We start from the raw sequence: 16,109 nt of genomic DNA on the forward strand, positions 1-16,109 counted from the left end.
AGAAGAATGAAGCTTGACATGCCTGACATGTTTCTAAAGGATTTTTAGCAAACACACATATGCTAGTTTAGTGAGCTATGAAAACCTGGTGCAGTTGAGTGGAACCGGCTCTGGTCCGACATCCAGTTCTGCTGAAGTTCTGTTGTAAATGAACCAGCTGATGTGCAGTGTGATCGACTATCAAAGCGAATTTTGGTCAAAGCCTCCGCTCTTCAGTGTATTGTATTGAAACATTACAGAAACAGATGACGATTAAACAAATGACATCTTGTGATCATTTTGAACATGTAAAAATACTCAGATTCTCTCCAAGTCTGTGATTAGTGACCTTCTAAAAGATCAAAGTTATTTTATGTGCAATTGAATGCACACATGAGATCAAACGGGTAAAAATGAATTTCAGTGAGCTGGAAATGTCACTTACAGTACTGAACACTTCATATGTTCTAGAATGTTTGCATAGTTATTTGTATAAATAATACAAATAAAATACTGGGTGAGAGTTCCAATAATCTCCCAAAAACATGGAAGTAGGTATATTGGCTACTTTAAATTGCCCCTACATCTGGTATTCAGTGTTTTCCAGACAACTCTGAATGATCTGCAACCCTGATCACCATGTAGCTTGTTTGGAAGCTGGGGTCAGAGCGCAGGGTCAGCCATCGACCCTCAAGGACCCAACAGTGGCTGCATAGCAGAGCCTGGACCGCCAATCTTCCGGTTGATAGCCCACAGCTCTACCCACTAGGCTACTATTGTATGACCACCTTCCTAATATTGTGTTGGTCCCTCTTTTGCTGCCCAATAAGCAACAAACTGTGATGCCCTGTGTATTCTGACACCTTTTTATCAGAACCAGCATTGACGCCTTCAGCAATTTGAGCTACAGTAGCTCGTCTGTTGGATCAGACCACACGGCCCAGCCTTCGCTCTCCACATGCATCAGTGAGCCTTGGCCGCCCATGACTCTGTCGCCGGTTTACCATTGGCCGCCCATGACTCTGTCGCCGGTTTACCATTCTTCCTTCCGTCCAGATGCTCTGACCCAGTTGTTTAGCCATCACAATTTGGTCCTTGTCAAACTCACTCAGATCCTTATGCTCGCCCATTTTTCGCACCCATTTTCAACTTGAGGATAAAATGTTCACTTGCTGCCTAATATATCCCACCCACTAACAAGTGCCGTGATGAAGAGATATTCAGTGTTATTCAATTCACCTGTCACTGGTCATAATGTTATGCCTCGTCGGTATATATAGATAATTGAATGGTCAATCAAAATCACAAACAGGGATTATGAAGCAAAAGTTAAATGACATTATCAAAATTTCTACAACAATAAAACTGGTGTATGTTTATTTTTTACTTAGACTTATAACATGCATGTACAGTGAGTGTATCACAAAAGTGAGTACACCCCTCACATTTCTGCAGATATTTAAGTATATCTTTTCATGGGACAACACTGACAAAATGACACTTTGACACAATGAAAAGTAGTCTGTGTGCAGCTTATATAACAGTGTCAATTTATTCTTCCCTCAAAATAACTCAATATACAGCCATTAATGTCTAAACCACCGGCAACAAAAGTGAGTACACCCCTAAGAGACTACACCCCTAAATGTCCAAATTGAGCACTGCTTGTCATTTTCCCTCCAAAATGTCATGTGACTCGTTAGTGTTACTAGGTCTCAGGTGTGCATGGGGAGCAGGTGTGTTCAATTTAGTAGTACAGCTCTCACACTCTCTCATACTGGTCACTGAAAGTTCCAACATGGCACCTCATGGCAAAGAACTCTCTGAGGATCTTAAAAGACGAATTGTTGCGCTACATGAAGATGGCCAAGGCTACAAGAAGATTGCCAACACCCTGAAACTGAGCTGCAGCACAGTGGCCAAGATCATCCAGCATTTTAAAAGAGCAGGGTCCACTCAGAACAGACCTCGCGTTGGTTGTCCAAAGAAGCTGAGTGCACGTGCTCAGCGTCACATCCAACTGCTGTCTTTGAAAGATAGGCGCAGGGGTGCTGTCAGCATTGCTGCAGAGATTGAAAAGGTGTGGGGTCAGCCTGTCAGTGCTCAGACCATACGCCGCACACTACATCAAATTGGTCTGCATGGCTGTCACCCCAGAAGGAAGCCTCTTCTGAAGTCTCTACACAAGAAAGCCCGCAAACAGTTTGCTGAAGACATGTCAACAAAGGACATGGATTACTGGAACCATGTCCTATGGTCTGATGAGACCAAGATTAATTTGTTTGGTTCAGATGGTCTCAAGCATGTGTGGCGGCAATCAGGTGAGGAGTACAAAGATAAGTGTGTCATGCCTACAGTCAAGCATGGTGGTGGGAATGCCATGGTCTGGGGCTGCATGAGTGCAGCAGGTGTTGGGGAGTTACATTTCATTGAGGGACACATGAACTCCAATATGTACTGTGAAATACTGAAGCAGAGCATGATCCCCTCCCTCTGGAAACTGGGTCGCAGGGCAGTGTTCCAGCATGATAATGACCCCAAACGCACCTCTAAGACGACCACTGCTTTATTGAAGAGGCTGAGGGTAAAGGTAATAGACTGGCCAAGCATGTCTCCAGACCTAAACCCAATATAACATCTTTGGGGCATCCTCAAGCGGAAGGTGGAGGAGCGCAAAGTCTCGAATATCCGCCGGCTCCGTGATGTCGTCATGGAGGAGTGGAAAAGCATTCCAGTGGCAACCTGTGAAGCTCTGGTAAACTCCATGCCCAGGAGAGTTAAGGCAGTTCTGGGAAATAATGGTGGCCACACAAAATATTGACACTTCAGGAACTTTCACTAAGGGGTGTACTCACTTTTGTTGCCGGTGGTTTAGACATTAATGGCTGTATATTGAGTTATTTTGAGGGAAGAATAAATTGACACTGTTATATAAGCTGCACACAGACTACTTTTCATTGTGTCAAAGTGTCATTTTGTCAGTGTTGTCCCATGAAAAGATATACTTAAATATCTGCAGAAATGTGAGGGGTGTACTCACTTTTGTGATACACTGTATCTTAAAACCCACCAGTTTACCTGCATGTAAACTGTATACACTGGTTATTAGGTGTACACTTGATTCATAAAGTATTTATAAGAATGTATTACTAAAAACAAAACAGTATTACAATCTTATTCTTATTAATGTGATAATAATAATAATAATAATAGACTCATTTATTATTTGTTATTATTTAATTATTGTTTGTAAGCTAGGACTTACTGTTCGGACGAGCCAGTGGAGAATGGAGGCTGCAGATGAGTAGTGGGTGGTGTAGTGACAGGGTGGACTCTCTTCATCCCATGCTTCATAACGTTCAGCGTAGAAAACTGCACGCTTCGGATTCAGAGCCCCGATTGGCTGCGGAAAACAGAGATTAATGTGATATATTAGCAATATTGCAATATGTTCACAATAAGCATTTCACCCAATGCTCAAGAAGATGGTTCAGATGGTACCAAGCTATGCCCCAACTGGATTACAAGGGTATTCTGGTCACTAGGTCTTGCTCCAGGAGTAAGTCCTAGTAACCCAAAACCTCAAAAGTAGAGCTGCATTTTAATTTACAAATTAAAATGAGCAAGTTAAAGTGGTTTGGACAGCTCACAAGAATGTGTTATTGTTGACTCCATCTGGAGTTGTTTGAGGCAGAAGACAAAGACCACTGAACAGACCCAGGATTCACTGGAGTGGTAACTGTATACCCTAGTGTCTTTGGGTCATCTGGAAATCTCCTATAAAATGCCAGAATCTGCACTGCTGCACTGTCCATGTCAATGCACATGTACGTTTTTTAATTGTATGTTTATGTATCAGAATATTCCATGTTTTAATTATTTATTTATTATTAGGATTTTAACATCACGTTTTATACACTGTGGTTACATTCATGACATGACAGGTTACTTGTTACACAAGATTCATCAGTTCAAGTTTTTAATGTCAAACACATCATGGTCAATTTTGTATCTCTAATTCATCTCACTTGCACGTCTTTGGACTGTGGGAGGAAACCGAAGCTCCTGGAGAAACCCATGCAGACACGGGGAGAACATGCAAACTCCACACAGAAAGGACCCAGACCGCCCCACCTGGGAATCAAAACCAGGACCTTCTTGCTGCGAGGCGACAGTGCTACCCACCAAGCCGTCCTCATGTTTAAATGAAATATGAAGAAACATGCTCTTTCTAAGCATTCATTTATTCATCTTTAATAACTGCTTCATCCTGATAGGGTCTGTAGAGGGCTGGCACCGTTACCGAATACTGGTCGCAATGCAGGATTACACACTCCCCCAGGAACATTACCCCAGTTTAAACCCCCCAGAGAAAATAGAACATGGTAAAAACATGCAAAACTCCTTACAGTGAGCAGATTTCAGTATGAAACCCAGTTTTCTAGGAGCCATGTTGGTGTGTGGCACTCACTCTAACAGTTGCACCAACGTGCAGTCATTTATTGAAGAGAATTAAGCATAATTAAACGTCTTTATTTTTAAAGCTTCTAACTTTTCAAGTCGCCTAAGCTACAATGTCTTCCTGAGAGGTGTCCTGGCTATAAACGTTGTCCAAACATTTCTCTGTCTGAAAATCAGACCAGGAATGACCTTTAAAATGTTGGCTTTGACACTAAACCCAAACAAACTTTTATAAGTGAGCGCTTACAGTGATAAACCCAAAGTCATTTAACCCTGCGCCCCATGTGTGCTCACTGTGCATAGTGCAGATCCAAAACGATCTCATAAAACGCCAGCGTGAGGACTACAGTTGTGTACCGCTGTGAGGAGGACGGCTGGAGTGCATTTGGGATGTTGAAAATGCATCATGTGTGTGTGTGTGTGTGTGCAGTATAGTGCTGTTGAATGGTTGATGGGCGAGACTTTGCAGAGCTCCATTAGCTGCTGGGTTGAACTCAGTGCTGGGCTCCGTCTGTCACACTCTATTATCCTCCCTGTTCTTTAACTTTTACTTGATGATGACGATGACGTGGATTTGTGGATTTGCTTGATGTGTTTCCCATGGGAACCTGTGATTGGTTAAAAGGTTTAATAATATAGTGTGTGCATGCCAGAAACAGTACACACATCTATTCATTTTCACTAACCGCTTCTCATAGTGACCCTAGACATGGAACTAATTCAACTCAGGTCAGCTGACAGCTGAAGTCCTAATTTAACACAAACCAGAATGAATTTCATGGTAATCTCAAGATTTGAATAATTTCAGTAAACTAAGCTAGCCCACTACTGCTAAAATCTAGAGTTCACATCCTCAGCAGTGCTATTGGCCAGTCAGGCATCTACAGTCAGGGAAGGGCAATGGTGAGGCCCTGCGATGGATTGGCATCTTGGTGTGTTACTGCATTGTGGCCAGGAAACCAGTCCCACTGCCACCCTGACCAAACATTATATGTTTCAAATTTGCTGCCCTTTTTGTTACGGCATGTCTGTGTGTCTGTGCACAAAGCAAGGGGTTGAGTAAGTCCAGTGGCCAGTGCAAAGCCCTAACCTTGACCCCACTCCTTAGGCATCAGTGCCGGACCGCAGAAATGCTGTAATGCTGAAATGTACAAGTGTACAAGTTCCATCAGATACATTTAAAATGTGTGCAACTTGTGTACAAGCTCCAGTAGATACTTAAATCTGGGAGAAAGCCTTTTCAAAAGAGTGGAGGCTGTTATAGCAGCAAGCAGGCGGCTTCCATATTAATGTCAATGGATTTTGAAAAAAATTTCAAACATACATAGCCAGGTGTCCACATACCTTTGGCCATATAGTGTACTTATTTGTCTTAAAAATGTTGTTTGTTTTATTAGTTTATAATATTAATATTAAAAGTATACATACAGGGCACTCTGGTTAGGTCTAACTGGCTAGAGTTTGTATCCCGGCAGTTCTGTCTCAGCTTACACAAACATGATTGGCTGTGTCTGTCGGGAGGGATGGTTGAAGGAAATCCTCAGTACTGCTGCAGTTGTAGACTTGGTGAATAACGGAGGGGAGTATGTGACTTCCCGCACACGGGCGGATGAAAAGAAGTGGTTGGCAACTACACACTTGTTGGAGAAGGTTTGTTTGATTGCACCCATTACGTACATACATTACAATCGGAAAGTCTAGGAAGCTCAGCACACATCATACACGACAGATTATTGCTTTCATAAGTCAGGAACGTCATTTTTAAGCAACTCCAGGTTCTAAGATCACATAAACAAACAAAATAAAGAAAGAAATAAATAAGTAAAATAAACACATGTTCACCTTATGCTGAGATATAATCATAAAACCACTAAATCAAATCTGCCTCCAATTAGAAGCTTGTGGAATACATGTGTCACAAATCAAAATCAAGCAGGTTTTACACTGTCATGAGCTTAGAGGCTGCAGTGCAAAAGTGTAACATCTGCTTCTCACCCCTGTTACTTATTTTATAATAAAAAAAAAAGAGCCTTACGGAAGTGATTTTTTAAGGTTGGATGAAACAAAGATGAAGTTATTTGGCAGATGAAGTTATTTTTTACAGTGAACAGTAGTATTTAAACCCAAACCCATTTTACCTACTGTCAACTGTTATAGTGTTAGCATTATGGTCTGGTGCATCACCAGAAGTAATGAAGAAGAAAGAGGACCAGAAAATTATTAAGCGTTAAATCAGACATTTAGCCAGGAGGTTGAATCTTGGACGCATTTGGGTTTTTCCAGCAGGACAATAAAACAAACTCATATCAAACTACAATTAGGCTCCTGGAAAGTCCTGACCTTAAATCAATCAAGAATGTTCTACTAGAATTTTACTAAAAAAGTAAGGAATTTGGTTGAACTCCACCAGTTCTCCTAAAAGAAGGGTTCCAAGATCAAACCAGAGTTCTGTCAGATGTTTGCTGATGCTATCAAAAGCATCTACATTTACACTTGCAACATTTAGCAGACGCTTTTATCCAAAGTGACTTATAATTATGACTGGTGATGGTGGAGTCTGAAACAGAAACCTTCTGATTACTAGTCCAGTACCTTAAACACTGAGCTACCAGTGCATCTGAGCTGAGGAACATAACTAATTAGATTAGCAAGTGGATAATAATAATAATAATAATAATATTAATAATAATAATAACAATGAAAATAATATAATAATAATAATAATAGTAATAATAATAATAATAATAATAATGAAAATAATAATAATAATGAAAATAATAATAATAATAATGAAAATAATAATAATAATAATAATAATGAAAAACCTAATAAATAAAATAAAATCTTAGTCCTAAAATGACGTCCCTTCCAAGTGTATGCAAATTGATTTTAGATGTATATTAATGGATGTCTGAACTACAAGATGTTGTCATGTTTGTAGATGTGTGTGTGCGTGTGTAATCGGGTGCCTGTAGTAGCAGGTAATCTGGCCTGGATTAACCTCGTCTCACCCTATTTACGCCACGTCCATGCGCAACACAAACCAGCGCTGGCCTTCCTCTGCAGTTAAGCTACTTCCTGCTCTCCTGCACAATGTCCAGAGTAAACATTCACCCTGGCATTTATTCAGCAGAGCCGGGCACGGACACTGATGGTTATAAACCTGTCTGCACACTACATAAACAGTTCACAACACTCTGAGGAGTTAAAGAAAGCTGGACGGGGTGTAAAAACAGGACTGGATGTTACACACCCCCTGTTGACCATGAGGTATAATCTTTATGTGCATTCAAGCCTAACAATGCAGAATAATGTGTATAACCTGGGCACATGGACTGAAAGTGAAATGAATTTTATTATCAACATAATGACCTTCGTTCTCTCAACCTTCAGCCTGATATTCACTTAAATGGCAGTGAAGCAGGAAAAGCCGATAGCTTTAAATGTCATGATGTTTACTGTTCATGCACAGCCGGGCCTCATAGATCAGTTTTATTAATGTGACCTGATCACAGGCGTTCAAAACGTATCAGCTGAAAACGACCAGTTTTATCAATTCTATTTTAATAATTGCTCTAATTCAGCAATAATATTAGCTAATGGGTAGGCAGCACAATGACATTTCATTATTATTGATTGTTAAAGGATCAGAAAGTGATTCAATTAAATTACCTTAGATACACACTATTTGGCAAAAAGTAGGTAGACATCTGATCACAAGCTTGTTCACCATACTGTCCAAAAACCATCGGCATTATTATAAAGTCAATTTTTTTTCAAACATCGATAAATGATTTCTAATTGCTGTTCCTGCTGCTTTTGGGTCATTCTGCCACTCACTGTACAACATTTATGCTGGCTTTGTCTCTACACTGTTTATTAAAAGTGTGAAAGCAGGAATATAGTTTGCATTTTCATAAATGTATTAAACTGGTTGTCCTGACCGTAATGTTAAAAGTGTTTTTATGGGGCGCCCAGGTGGCACAGCAGGATATTCCGCTAGCACACCAGCGCCGATATTCTGAACCCCTCGGTTCGAAACTCAGTCTGGGTGCCATCTAGTGGGCATAATTGGCAGTGCCTGCAGCTGACACATCTCTGCTAGGGCGGGATGACCGGACTATGTGGGTGGGGTCTTCAAACGCTGTGTAAGGACCCTGATTAGCAGATAGAGAGGCGCCTGTGCAGAGTGTATGGGTGAAAAAGTGTTCCACTAAAGGCTGCACGCAGATCAGAGGAGGCGTGAGCAGCAATATACCCTCCTACCCAGTGTTTTTATGGCTTTGTAACTTTTTTCCATTTAAGTGTTGTTTAATAATTGTCTACCTGGTGATTTGTAGTTATATACAATGGAGTCAGGAAGTATTTATATGCTTTGCCTTTTTGCACACTTTGTTGTGTTGTGGATTTGATTTTGAATAGATAGTATATACTAGAATGACTTTATTTGTCAATGAAATTCTTTCTTTAAGTATCCCAGCTTGTTAGGAAGCTGGGGTAAGAGCGAGGGTCAGCCATCGTACAGCACCCCTAAAGCAGAAAGAGTTAAGGGCCTTGCTCAAGGGCCCAACAGTGGCTGCATGGCAGAGCCAGGATTTAAGCTCTTAACATTTTAGTTAATAGCCCAAAACTCTACCCACTAGACTACCACTGACCACAGGTGAATGGATATAATAGTAATTTTTTACTTATAAATCTATCATTTATCCCGGATTATGGGTCACCACAATGCATGATTCTGGTCTGCATCTTTATATTCTTTATCCAGAAAATACTGGTTTATATAAAATGATTGGTACCAAGTCAACGCACATGATACGTGAAGTGAAAGTATATTCAGTTAAAAACAAGAAAACAGAAGTGGCTTGTTTACCCTTCCAGTAGTCCCCCCCCCCCACCCCCGTCCCCCCCCACCCCTTCCCAAACGAAAGTGAAGTAAGACTTGATTTAGAAAAACGCCCGGCTGGGTGCTGTCACACTGCAGCGTTCTGATTTATTTTCTCCAGAGTTGTGCAATACAGAGCCTGTAAATTCTCCATTAAATATCCTTTAGGGCAGGACGAATGGCTTCCTAAGGATTTTCAGTCACCTTTGGTAGCAGGTAAAGCATCTAAAATGTGGCCAGTCAATATTAATATACTGATTGTCAGGAAGTGTGAGAGAGCAAGTTCTGAGGGATGATCGATAGTCGGCGGGTTCTCAGGAGCAGGACTGTGTAGGTTCTTTGTTCATGAATTAGAATGAAGGGAATCTTTAATTAGTCATTTTAAAAAGGAGTGACATGAGGTGGAGCTTCTAGCTACTAAATGAGGACAATAAGAGTCCTCATGAAACCTACAGACTTCAGTCTGGGGTAGTAAACAGTATCAAAAAGTTACGTCATCAGTATGATTTAAAAGAGCAAAGAAATAAAAAAAAAACTGATGTATTGTGTGATCACTTTTTTATCTCACTAAAATGCCAATGTGTTAATTGTAAATTTGGTTGAGTACCAATAATAATGTTAAGATGTTCTTGATGTTTTGGGTTGATTTACTTAATTCCAGTTAAAGAAAATATTAATGGTACAACAACCAGATACATTCTGGAGAACTGTGTGTTCACAACAACACGGAAAACTTTTCATGTTTCTAATATGAGGTTCTAATGAAATGGTTAACCAAGTTTGGCATTAAAGAACCTGACAGACCTGACACCAACCCCTCAAGCACCTGTGAGATAAAAATATAATGCCAAACCAGGCCGTACTGTCCAACATTAGTGCCCACCTGGATTAATAATGCTACTGTGGTGTTGCAATGTAGCAATTATCAAGCACATCTGGATGTGATTACGTGTCCACATGTCAATGTTTTTGACCATTTAGTGTAATCTGTAGTAAATGTGTGCCTATCTACTGAAATAGATAAAATAATAATAATAAAACTAATAATGACAATAATAATAATTGAAGAGGCTGCTTGTGCTATTGGATACCATTGCATGCTGGGACTCTTGTAGACCATTCAGATCAGATGAGATCATGCTTTAATAAATGTACATGTTTTTTAAAGTATGAATCATGATATTACATTCCTCTTTTCCATGAAAACGTTGTCGTATATTTAATATAACACCCAGTTACACATTTTATTTAACACTGTCTCTCAGGGCTTCATCAAAATGCTTCAACACTGAACCTTTCTCACAAAAACTTTCCACCTCTTCCTCCTCCTCCCACCATCACATCCCATCATTCCCCTTTTCTCCCTCTTTCTTCCTTTCTTTTTAATGATCATCCTCACCAGCGCTAGCATGACTAGCCTGAACGTAAGAGGAGTTTATGGAGATCTGCTGAGATTAATGGGCTGATAATGACCTGCCATGTGATAGCCAAGCCCGGATTTGATAGGGCAGCCAGCCGCAGGAAGTCTAGCACTCTGTAAAAAGCTTTTTAATGGAACCAGTTGAAATGCAAGAGAAGTCCAGATCGTTGGAAGCATAAGACCCACTTAACTGGGAAAATATAGTTTGGCATGAAAATCAGCAGTTGCCAAATTCAGCTGGGCTGTGAGAGAACCTAAAGCCATGTGGAGCAAAAAAAAACTTCAACATGTTTTCCAGTGGGAGTGAAGTGAGTATGCTGGAGTACTTAGTAAAAATATCTTTTGCCCCCCACCACTCTAACGGCAGCCAAGGACGTGTACTGGAATGAGGTAGAGAGCTGCATTACTGCAAGACTCTAGTGGGACCTGAGAGTACCAGACAACTGACAGTGGGAAAATGATTGAGCTTATAACTGACCTCACAATTATTTAACAATGATTAAAATTTTAATACCCTCTTTTTCTTTTTGATTCTTTTTTTTTGGTTATTGATCACCTACAAATCTTGAAATAATAACTGACAGTCTTAGGTCTTTAAATTGATGTGCATAAAAAAAAAGTAGATTGTAAATATTTTTTGTGGTCAAAATGTACATACACTTTATGACAGCTTGGGCATTTCTGCAAACACCCCTTTTCTAGGACTAATTGATTGGAATCCATACTTCTATGGGTCATTAAGAGGACGAAAGAAAGAAAGACTCCTATTAAAATATACACTTAAAAATAAACACACAACAACTTTCTGGTGATAGTCATTAAATATAGCTTGTGGCTCCTCTGTGTCTATATAAATAATATTAGTATTGGTACTAGTTTTACTGCACCCATGCTGATGTTTGGTTTAAATTCCAACCCAACAACACTGTCCACAATGGACACAGTGCAATGGGAGCATTGTGGTCAAGATTACCTTAACATTTTTTAAATTTTGGAGGCAGTTAGAGGTTATAGCTTCACACTGACCCAAAACAGACATTAAACATGTTTTCAGATGACCACTAAACTTTGGAAAGATATTTTCAATGTTCTGACCTCAGCCTTATAAAAATTATGCAAACTGTGCAGAAAAGTCCAGAACAGTTGGGGAAATCATTAAAGATACTTGTATTTATATAATATCATATACATTTTCTATATCATTTTGCATGTATTATAGAATAAACTATAATATAAACCATAATAAAACCTTTTAAAAACCACTACACTGCTACACTGGTTAAAAGTCAGTCCTGTGGGCAACACAATGCAGCAATGTATTTGAATAACAGACCTAAATTACAGAAATGAGGTAAGAAAAGTAGGTGGTAAAATAAATCCTTTTAATATTTAATAGACTTTTGATAAACAAACATATCACCTTTTTCATTTCATCCCTACTGACCTCATTAAGCTAAACCTATTCAGATGCTAATGATACAACATCCAGTGTGGGATGGAATGGGAACAAGCTAAAGCTCATTAGCAGATGATTAAAAATCCATTTAAGTGAAAGCTTTAAGATTGAAAGGCCTATAAAAATGTCTAAGTGTACCTTCAGCGCTTTAAAATCTACATCTCAGGGAGGAGTGCTTGATCTAACTCGATGTGTTTTAAAAGCTATTAGATAAATAAAAATCCCAGTGTACGGATGTAGTTGATGTTAATGATGTGTGTGTATCGTCTGATAATAATGACTGAAGTATAACAAGCCAGAGTCACAGCTACATTCACCTTTGCTTTGTGTTAATGAAAATGAAAATGTTTTAGTATTCTCTAAAATACATTAAATACTGTTTTTAGCTGTTGAAATTTGTAATGAAAAAGCTGGAAATGGATTTGATTATGGCAGGAACAGAAGCAACTGTGGGCAACACAGAGTGGACAGAGGCAAACACAACAGATTTGATTAAAGTTTCATTTTATGCAAATGGGTGTGTTTCCGATTTCATTACACAGATACCCACAAACAGGGGCAGCACGGTGGCTCAGTGGGTAGCACTGTCGCCTCACAGCAAGAAGGTCCTGGGTTCGATCCCCAGGCGGGGCGGTTCGGGTCCTTTCTGTGTGGAGTGTGGGCATGTTCTCCCCGTGTCTGCGTGGGTTTCCTCCGGGAGCTCCGGTTTCCACCCACAGTCCAAAAACATGCAGTCAGGTTAATTGAAGACACTGAATTACCTTGTAGGTAAATGGGTGGATTGGAAAAGCGGTTAAGACAGTGAGTGAGATACCCACAAACATCCTTTTTTGTTTTAATTAGTAAAAAAGAATTTATTTATTTCAAAATATAAAAATAACTTTAATTATATTAGGATTTAAGATAAACATGATACATGAATAAATGTTTTTATATTATAAATTTTTTTAATAGTATCATTTATATTTATGCTGTAAAGCTTGTTCATTTTCACTGTTGCTAAGTTATCTAATTTGCTAGCCACCAACAAACTAATGTTTTACCACCACTTCATCCTGATCAGGGTTGTGGTGGGCCCGGTTTCCCCGCAATCACTGAGCCAAATGCAGTAACACACCTAGACAGAACACTAATCCATCACGGGCCTCGGACAACCAAACAACGCCAATCATGTCTGTATGTCTGTAGATGCCAACCAACTGGGGATTTGAACCCTGCTACTCCACCCAGTGTATAAACAAGCATACTTTTCATACACAAAACAATGGATAAGTCTGACTTCATTACTATATTACTCTGTATTATATATACAGTGTATCACAAAAGTGAGTACACCCCTCACATTTCTGCAGATATTTAAGTATATCTTTTCATGGGACAACACTGACAAAATGACACTTTGACACAATGAAAAGTAGTCTGTGCGCAGCTTATATAACAGTGTAAATTTATTCTTCCCTCAAAATAACTCAATATACAGCCATTAATGTCTAAACCACCGGCAACAAAAGTGAGTACACCCCTAAGAGACTACACCCCTAAATGTCCAAATTGAGCACTGCTTGTCATTTTCCCTCCAAAATGTCATGTGATTTGTTAGTGTTACTAGGTCTCTGGTGTGCATAGGGAGCAGGTGTGTTCAATTTAGTAGTACAGCTCTCACACTCTCTCATACTGGTCACTGAAAGTTCCAACATGGCACCTCATGGCAAAGAACTCTCTGAGGATCTTAAAAGACGAATTGTTGCGCTACATGAAGATGGCCAAGGCTACAAGAAGATTGCCAACACCCTGAAACTGAGCTGCAGCACAGTGGCCAAGATCATCCAGCGTTTTAAAGGAGCAGGGTCCACTCAGAACAGACCTCGCGTTGGTCGTCCAAAGAAGCTGAGTGCACGTGCTCAGCGTCACATCCAACTGCTGTCTTTAAAAAATAGGCGCAGGAGTGCTGTCAGCATTGCTGCAGAGATTGAAAAGGTGGGGGGTCAGCCTGTCAGTGCTCAGACCATACGCCGCACACTACATCAAATTGGTCTGCATGGCTGTCACCCCAGAAGGAAGCCTCTTCTGAAGTCTCTACACAAGAAAGCCCGCAAACAGTTTGCTGAAGACATGTCAACAAAGGACATGGATTACTGGAACCATGTCCTATGGTCTGATGAGACCAAGATTAATTTGTTTGGTTCAGATGGTCTCAAGCATGTGTGGTGGCAATCAGGTGAGGAGTACAAAGATAAGTGTGTCATGCCTACAGTCAAGCATGGTGGTGGGAATGCCATGGTCTGGGGCTGCATGAGTGCAGCAGGTGTTGGGGAGTTACATTTCATTGAGGGACACATGAACTCCAATATGTACTGTGAAATACTGAAGCAGAGCATGATCCCCTCCCTCCAAAAACTGGGTTGCAGGGCAGTGTTCCAGCATGATAATGACCCCAAACACACCTCTAAGACGACCACTGCTTTATTGAAGAGGCTGAAGGTAAAGGTGATGGACTGGCCAAGCATGTCTCCAGACCTAAACCGAATAGAACATCTTTGGGGCATCCTCAAGCGGAAGGTGGAGGAGCGCAAAGTCTCGAATATCCACCAGCTCCGTGATGTCGTCATGGAGGAGTGGAAAAGCATTCCAGTGGCAACCTGTGAAGCTCTGGTAAACTCCATGCCCAGGAGAGTTAAGGCAGTTCTGGGAAATAATGGTGGCCACACAAAATATTGACACTTCAGGAACTTTCACTAAGGGGTGTACTCACTTTTGTTGCCGGTGGTTTAGACATTAATGGCTGTATATTGAGTTATTTTGAGGGAATAATAAATGTACACTGTTATATAAGCTGCACACAGACTACTTTTCATTGTGTCAAAGTGTCATTTTGTCAGTGTTGTCCCATGAAAAGATATAATTAAATATCTGCAGAAATGTGAGGGGTGTACTCACTTTTGTGATACACTGTATATATATAATGACTGAGAATAGTCCACCAACCAAAAATATCCAGCCAACAGCGCCCTGTGGGCAGCGTCGTGTGACCACTGATGAAGGTCTAGAAGGTCTATATACAGTATATACTTCATTACTCAAGCAGAGAAATAGTTTAGAAGAGTTGACTTACATTATCAAACCCAAAGTTTTTATATCCACTTCTAGAATACTGACTTAAGAACAGTGGACTAGAGGTTTTTATTTAGGTCTGAATGTTTTTATTTTTAAAATTAATTTTATATAACTAAATATAACTTTACATATTACCCTGATGAACTAACATGAACCAAAAACAACTTCATTACATAAAGAATTTCCAATCTGCAGGCTTCTTAACCTATATAGACATTAACCGTCAGCAAAAATAAACCTTCCAAAATCTCTGACTAATCACGTACTTCCATACTGAAGAACCAGTCACTATCTTGTAGAATAATCAGCACTACTTGCTGAAGCCTGAGATTAAGGGATAAAGCTAAGAAAGCCAGCGATGTGAAGATTAGAAAGCAGGAGAGTGCATTTAGCCGGTTCTATCTGTACCGCTTCTCCCTGGAGACTGGCATCCAGCATTTCATATTTCAGAGGAAATTACATTAGGGTGCAACGGGATGGCAGCGTCTGTCAGGGGAAAGCGCGCCTGTTTCTTCTGGGCTAGTCAGCCAGCAAGTGAGCAACGTATAGCTTCGGTCTGATCTAATCACGCTCCACAGAGTCAAAACAAAGCAGATGCTTCTCTCAAACAGACTCCAGCATTAGATGAAAGTATACAGGGATGCATTTTTCAAGCTTTCTTCAGATTAGCCAGAATGCAGCTTTCTAGATGGAAAATGGTCGTTTCTATGCTTTGATAGATGATGCTTGATAAAGTTTTAAAATAAAAACAAAGAGAAATGAAATTTTGGAGACACACGTTATCTTTAGATATT

At 40.1% G+C, this 16,109-nt stretch overlaps 1 protein-coding gene across 2 annotated transcripts in view; it reads right to left on the reverse strand.

The window, feature by feature from the left end:
- Positions 1-16,109, reverse strand: part of nbeab (neurobeachin b) — a 322,601-nt gene that overhangs the window by 45,841 nt on the left and 260,651 nt on the right. For both annotated transcript variants that reach the window (XM_063016272.1, XM_063016273.1), the window contains one exon: positions 3,245-3,382. In XM_063016272.1, the coding sequence (XP_062872342.1) occupies positions 3,245-3,382 (138 nt within the window). The remainder of the gene's footprint in view (positions 1-3,244; positions 3,383-16,109) is intronic.

The sequence above is a fragment of the Trichomycterus rosablanca genome, chromosome 20 (genome assembly GCF_030014385.1).
Source record: "Trichomycterus rosablanca isolate fTriRos1 chromosome 20, fTriRos1.hap1, whole genome shotgun sequence".
NCBI classification, from domain to species: Eukaryota; Metazoa; Chordata; class Actinopteri; order Siluriformes; family Trichomycteridae; genus Trichomycterus; species Trichomycterus rosablanca.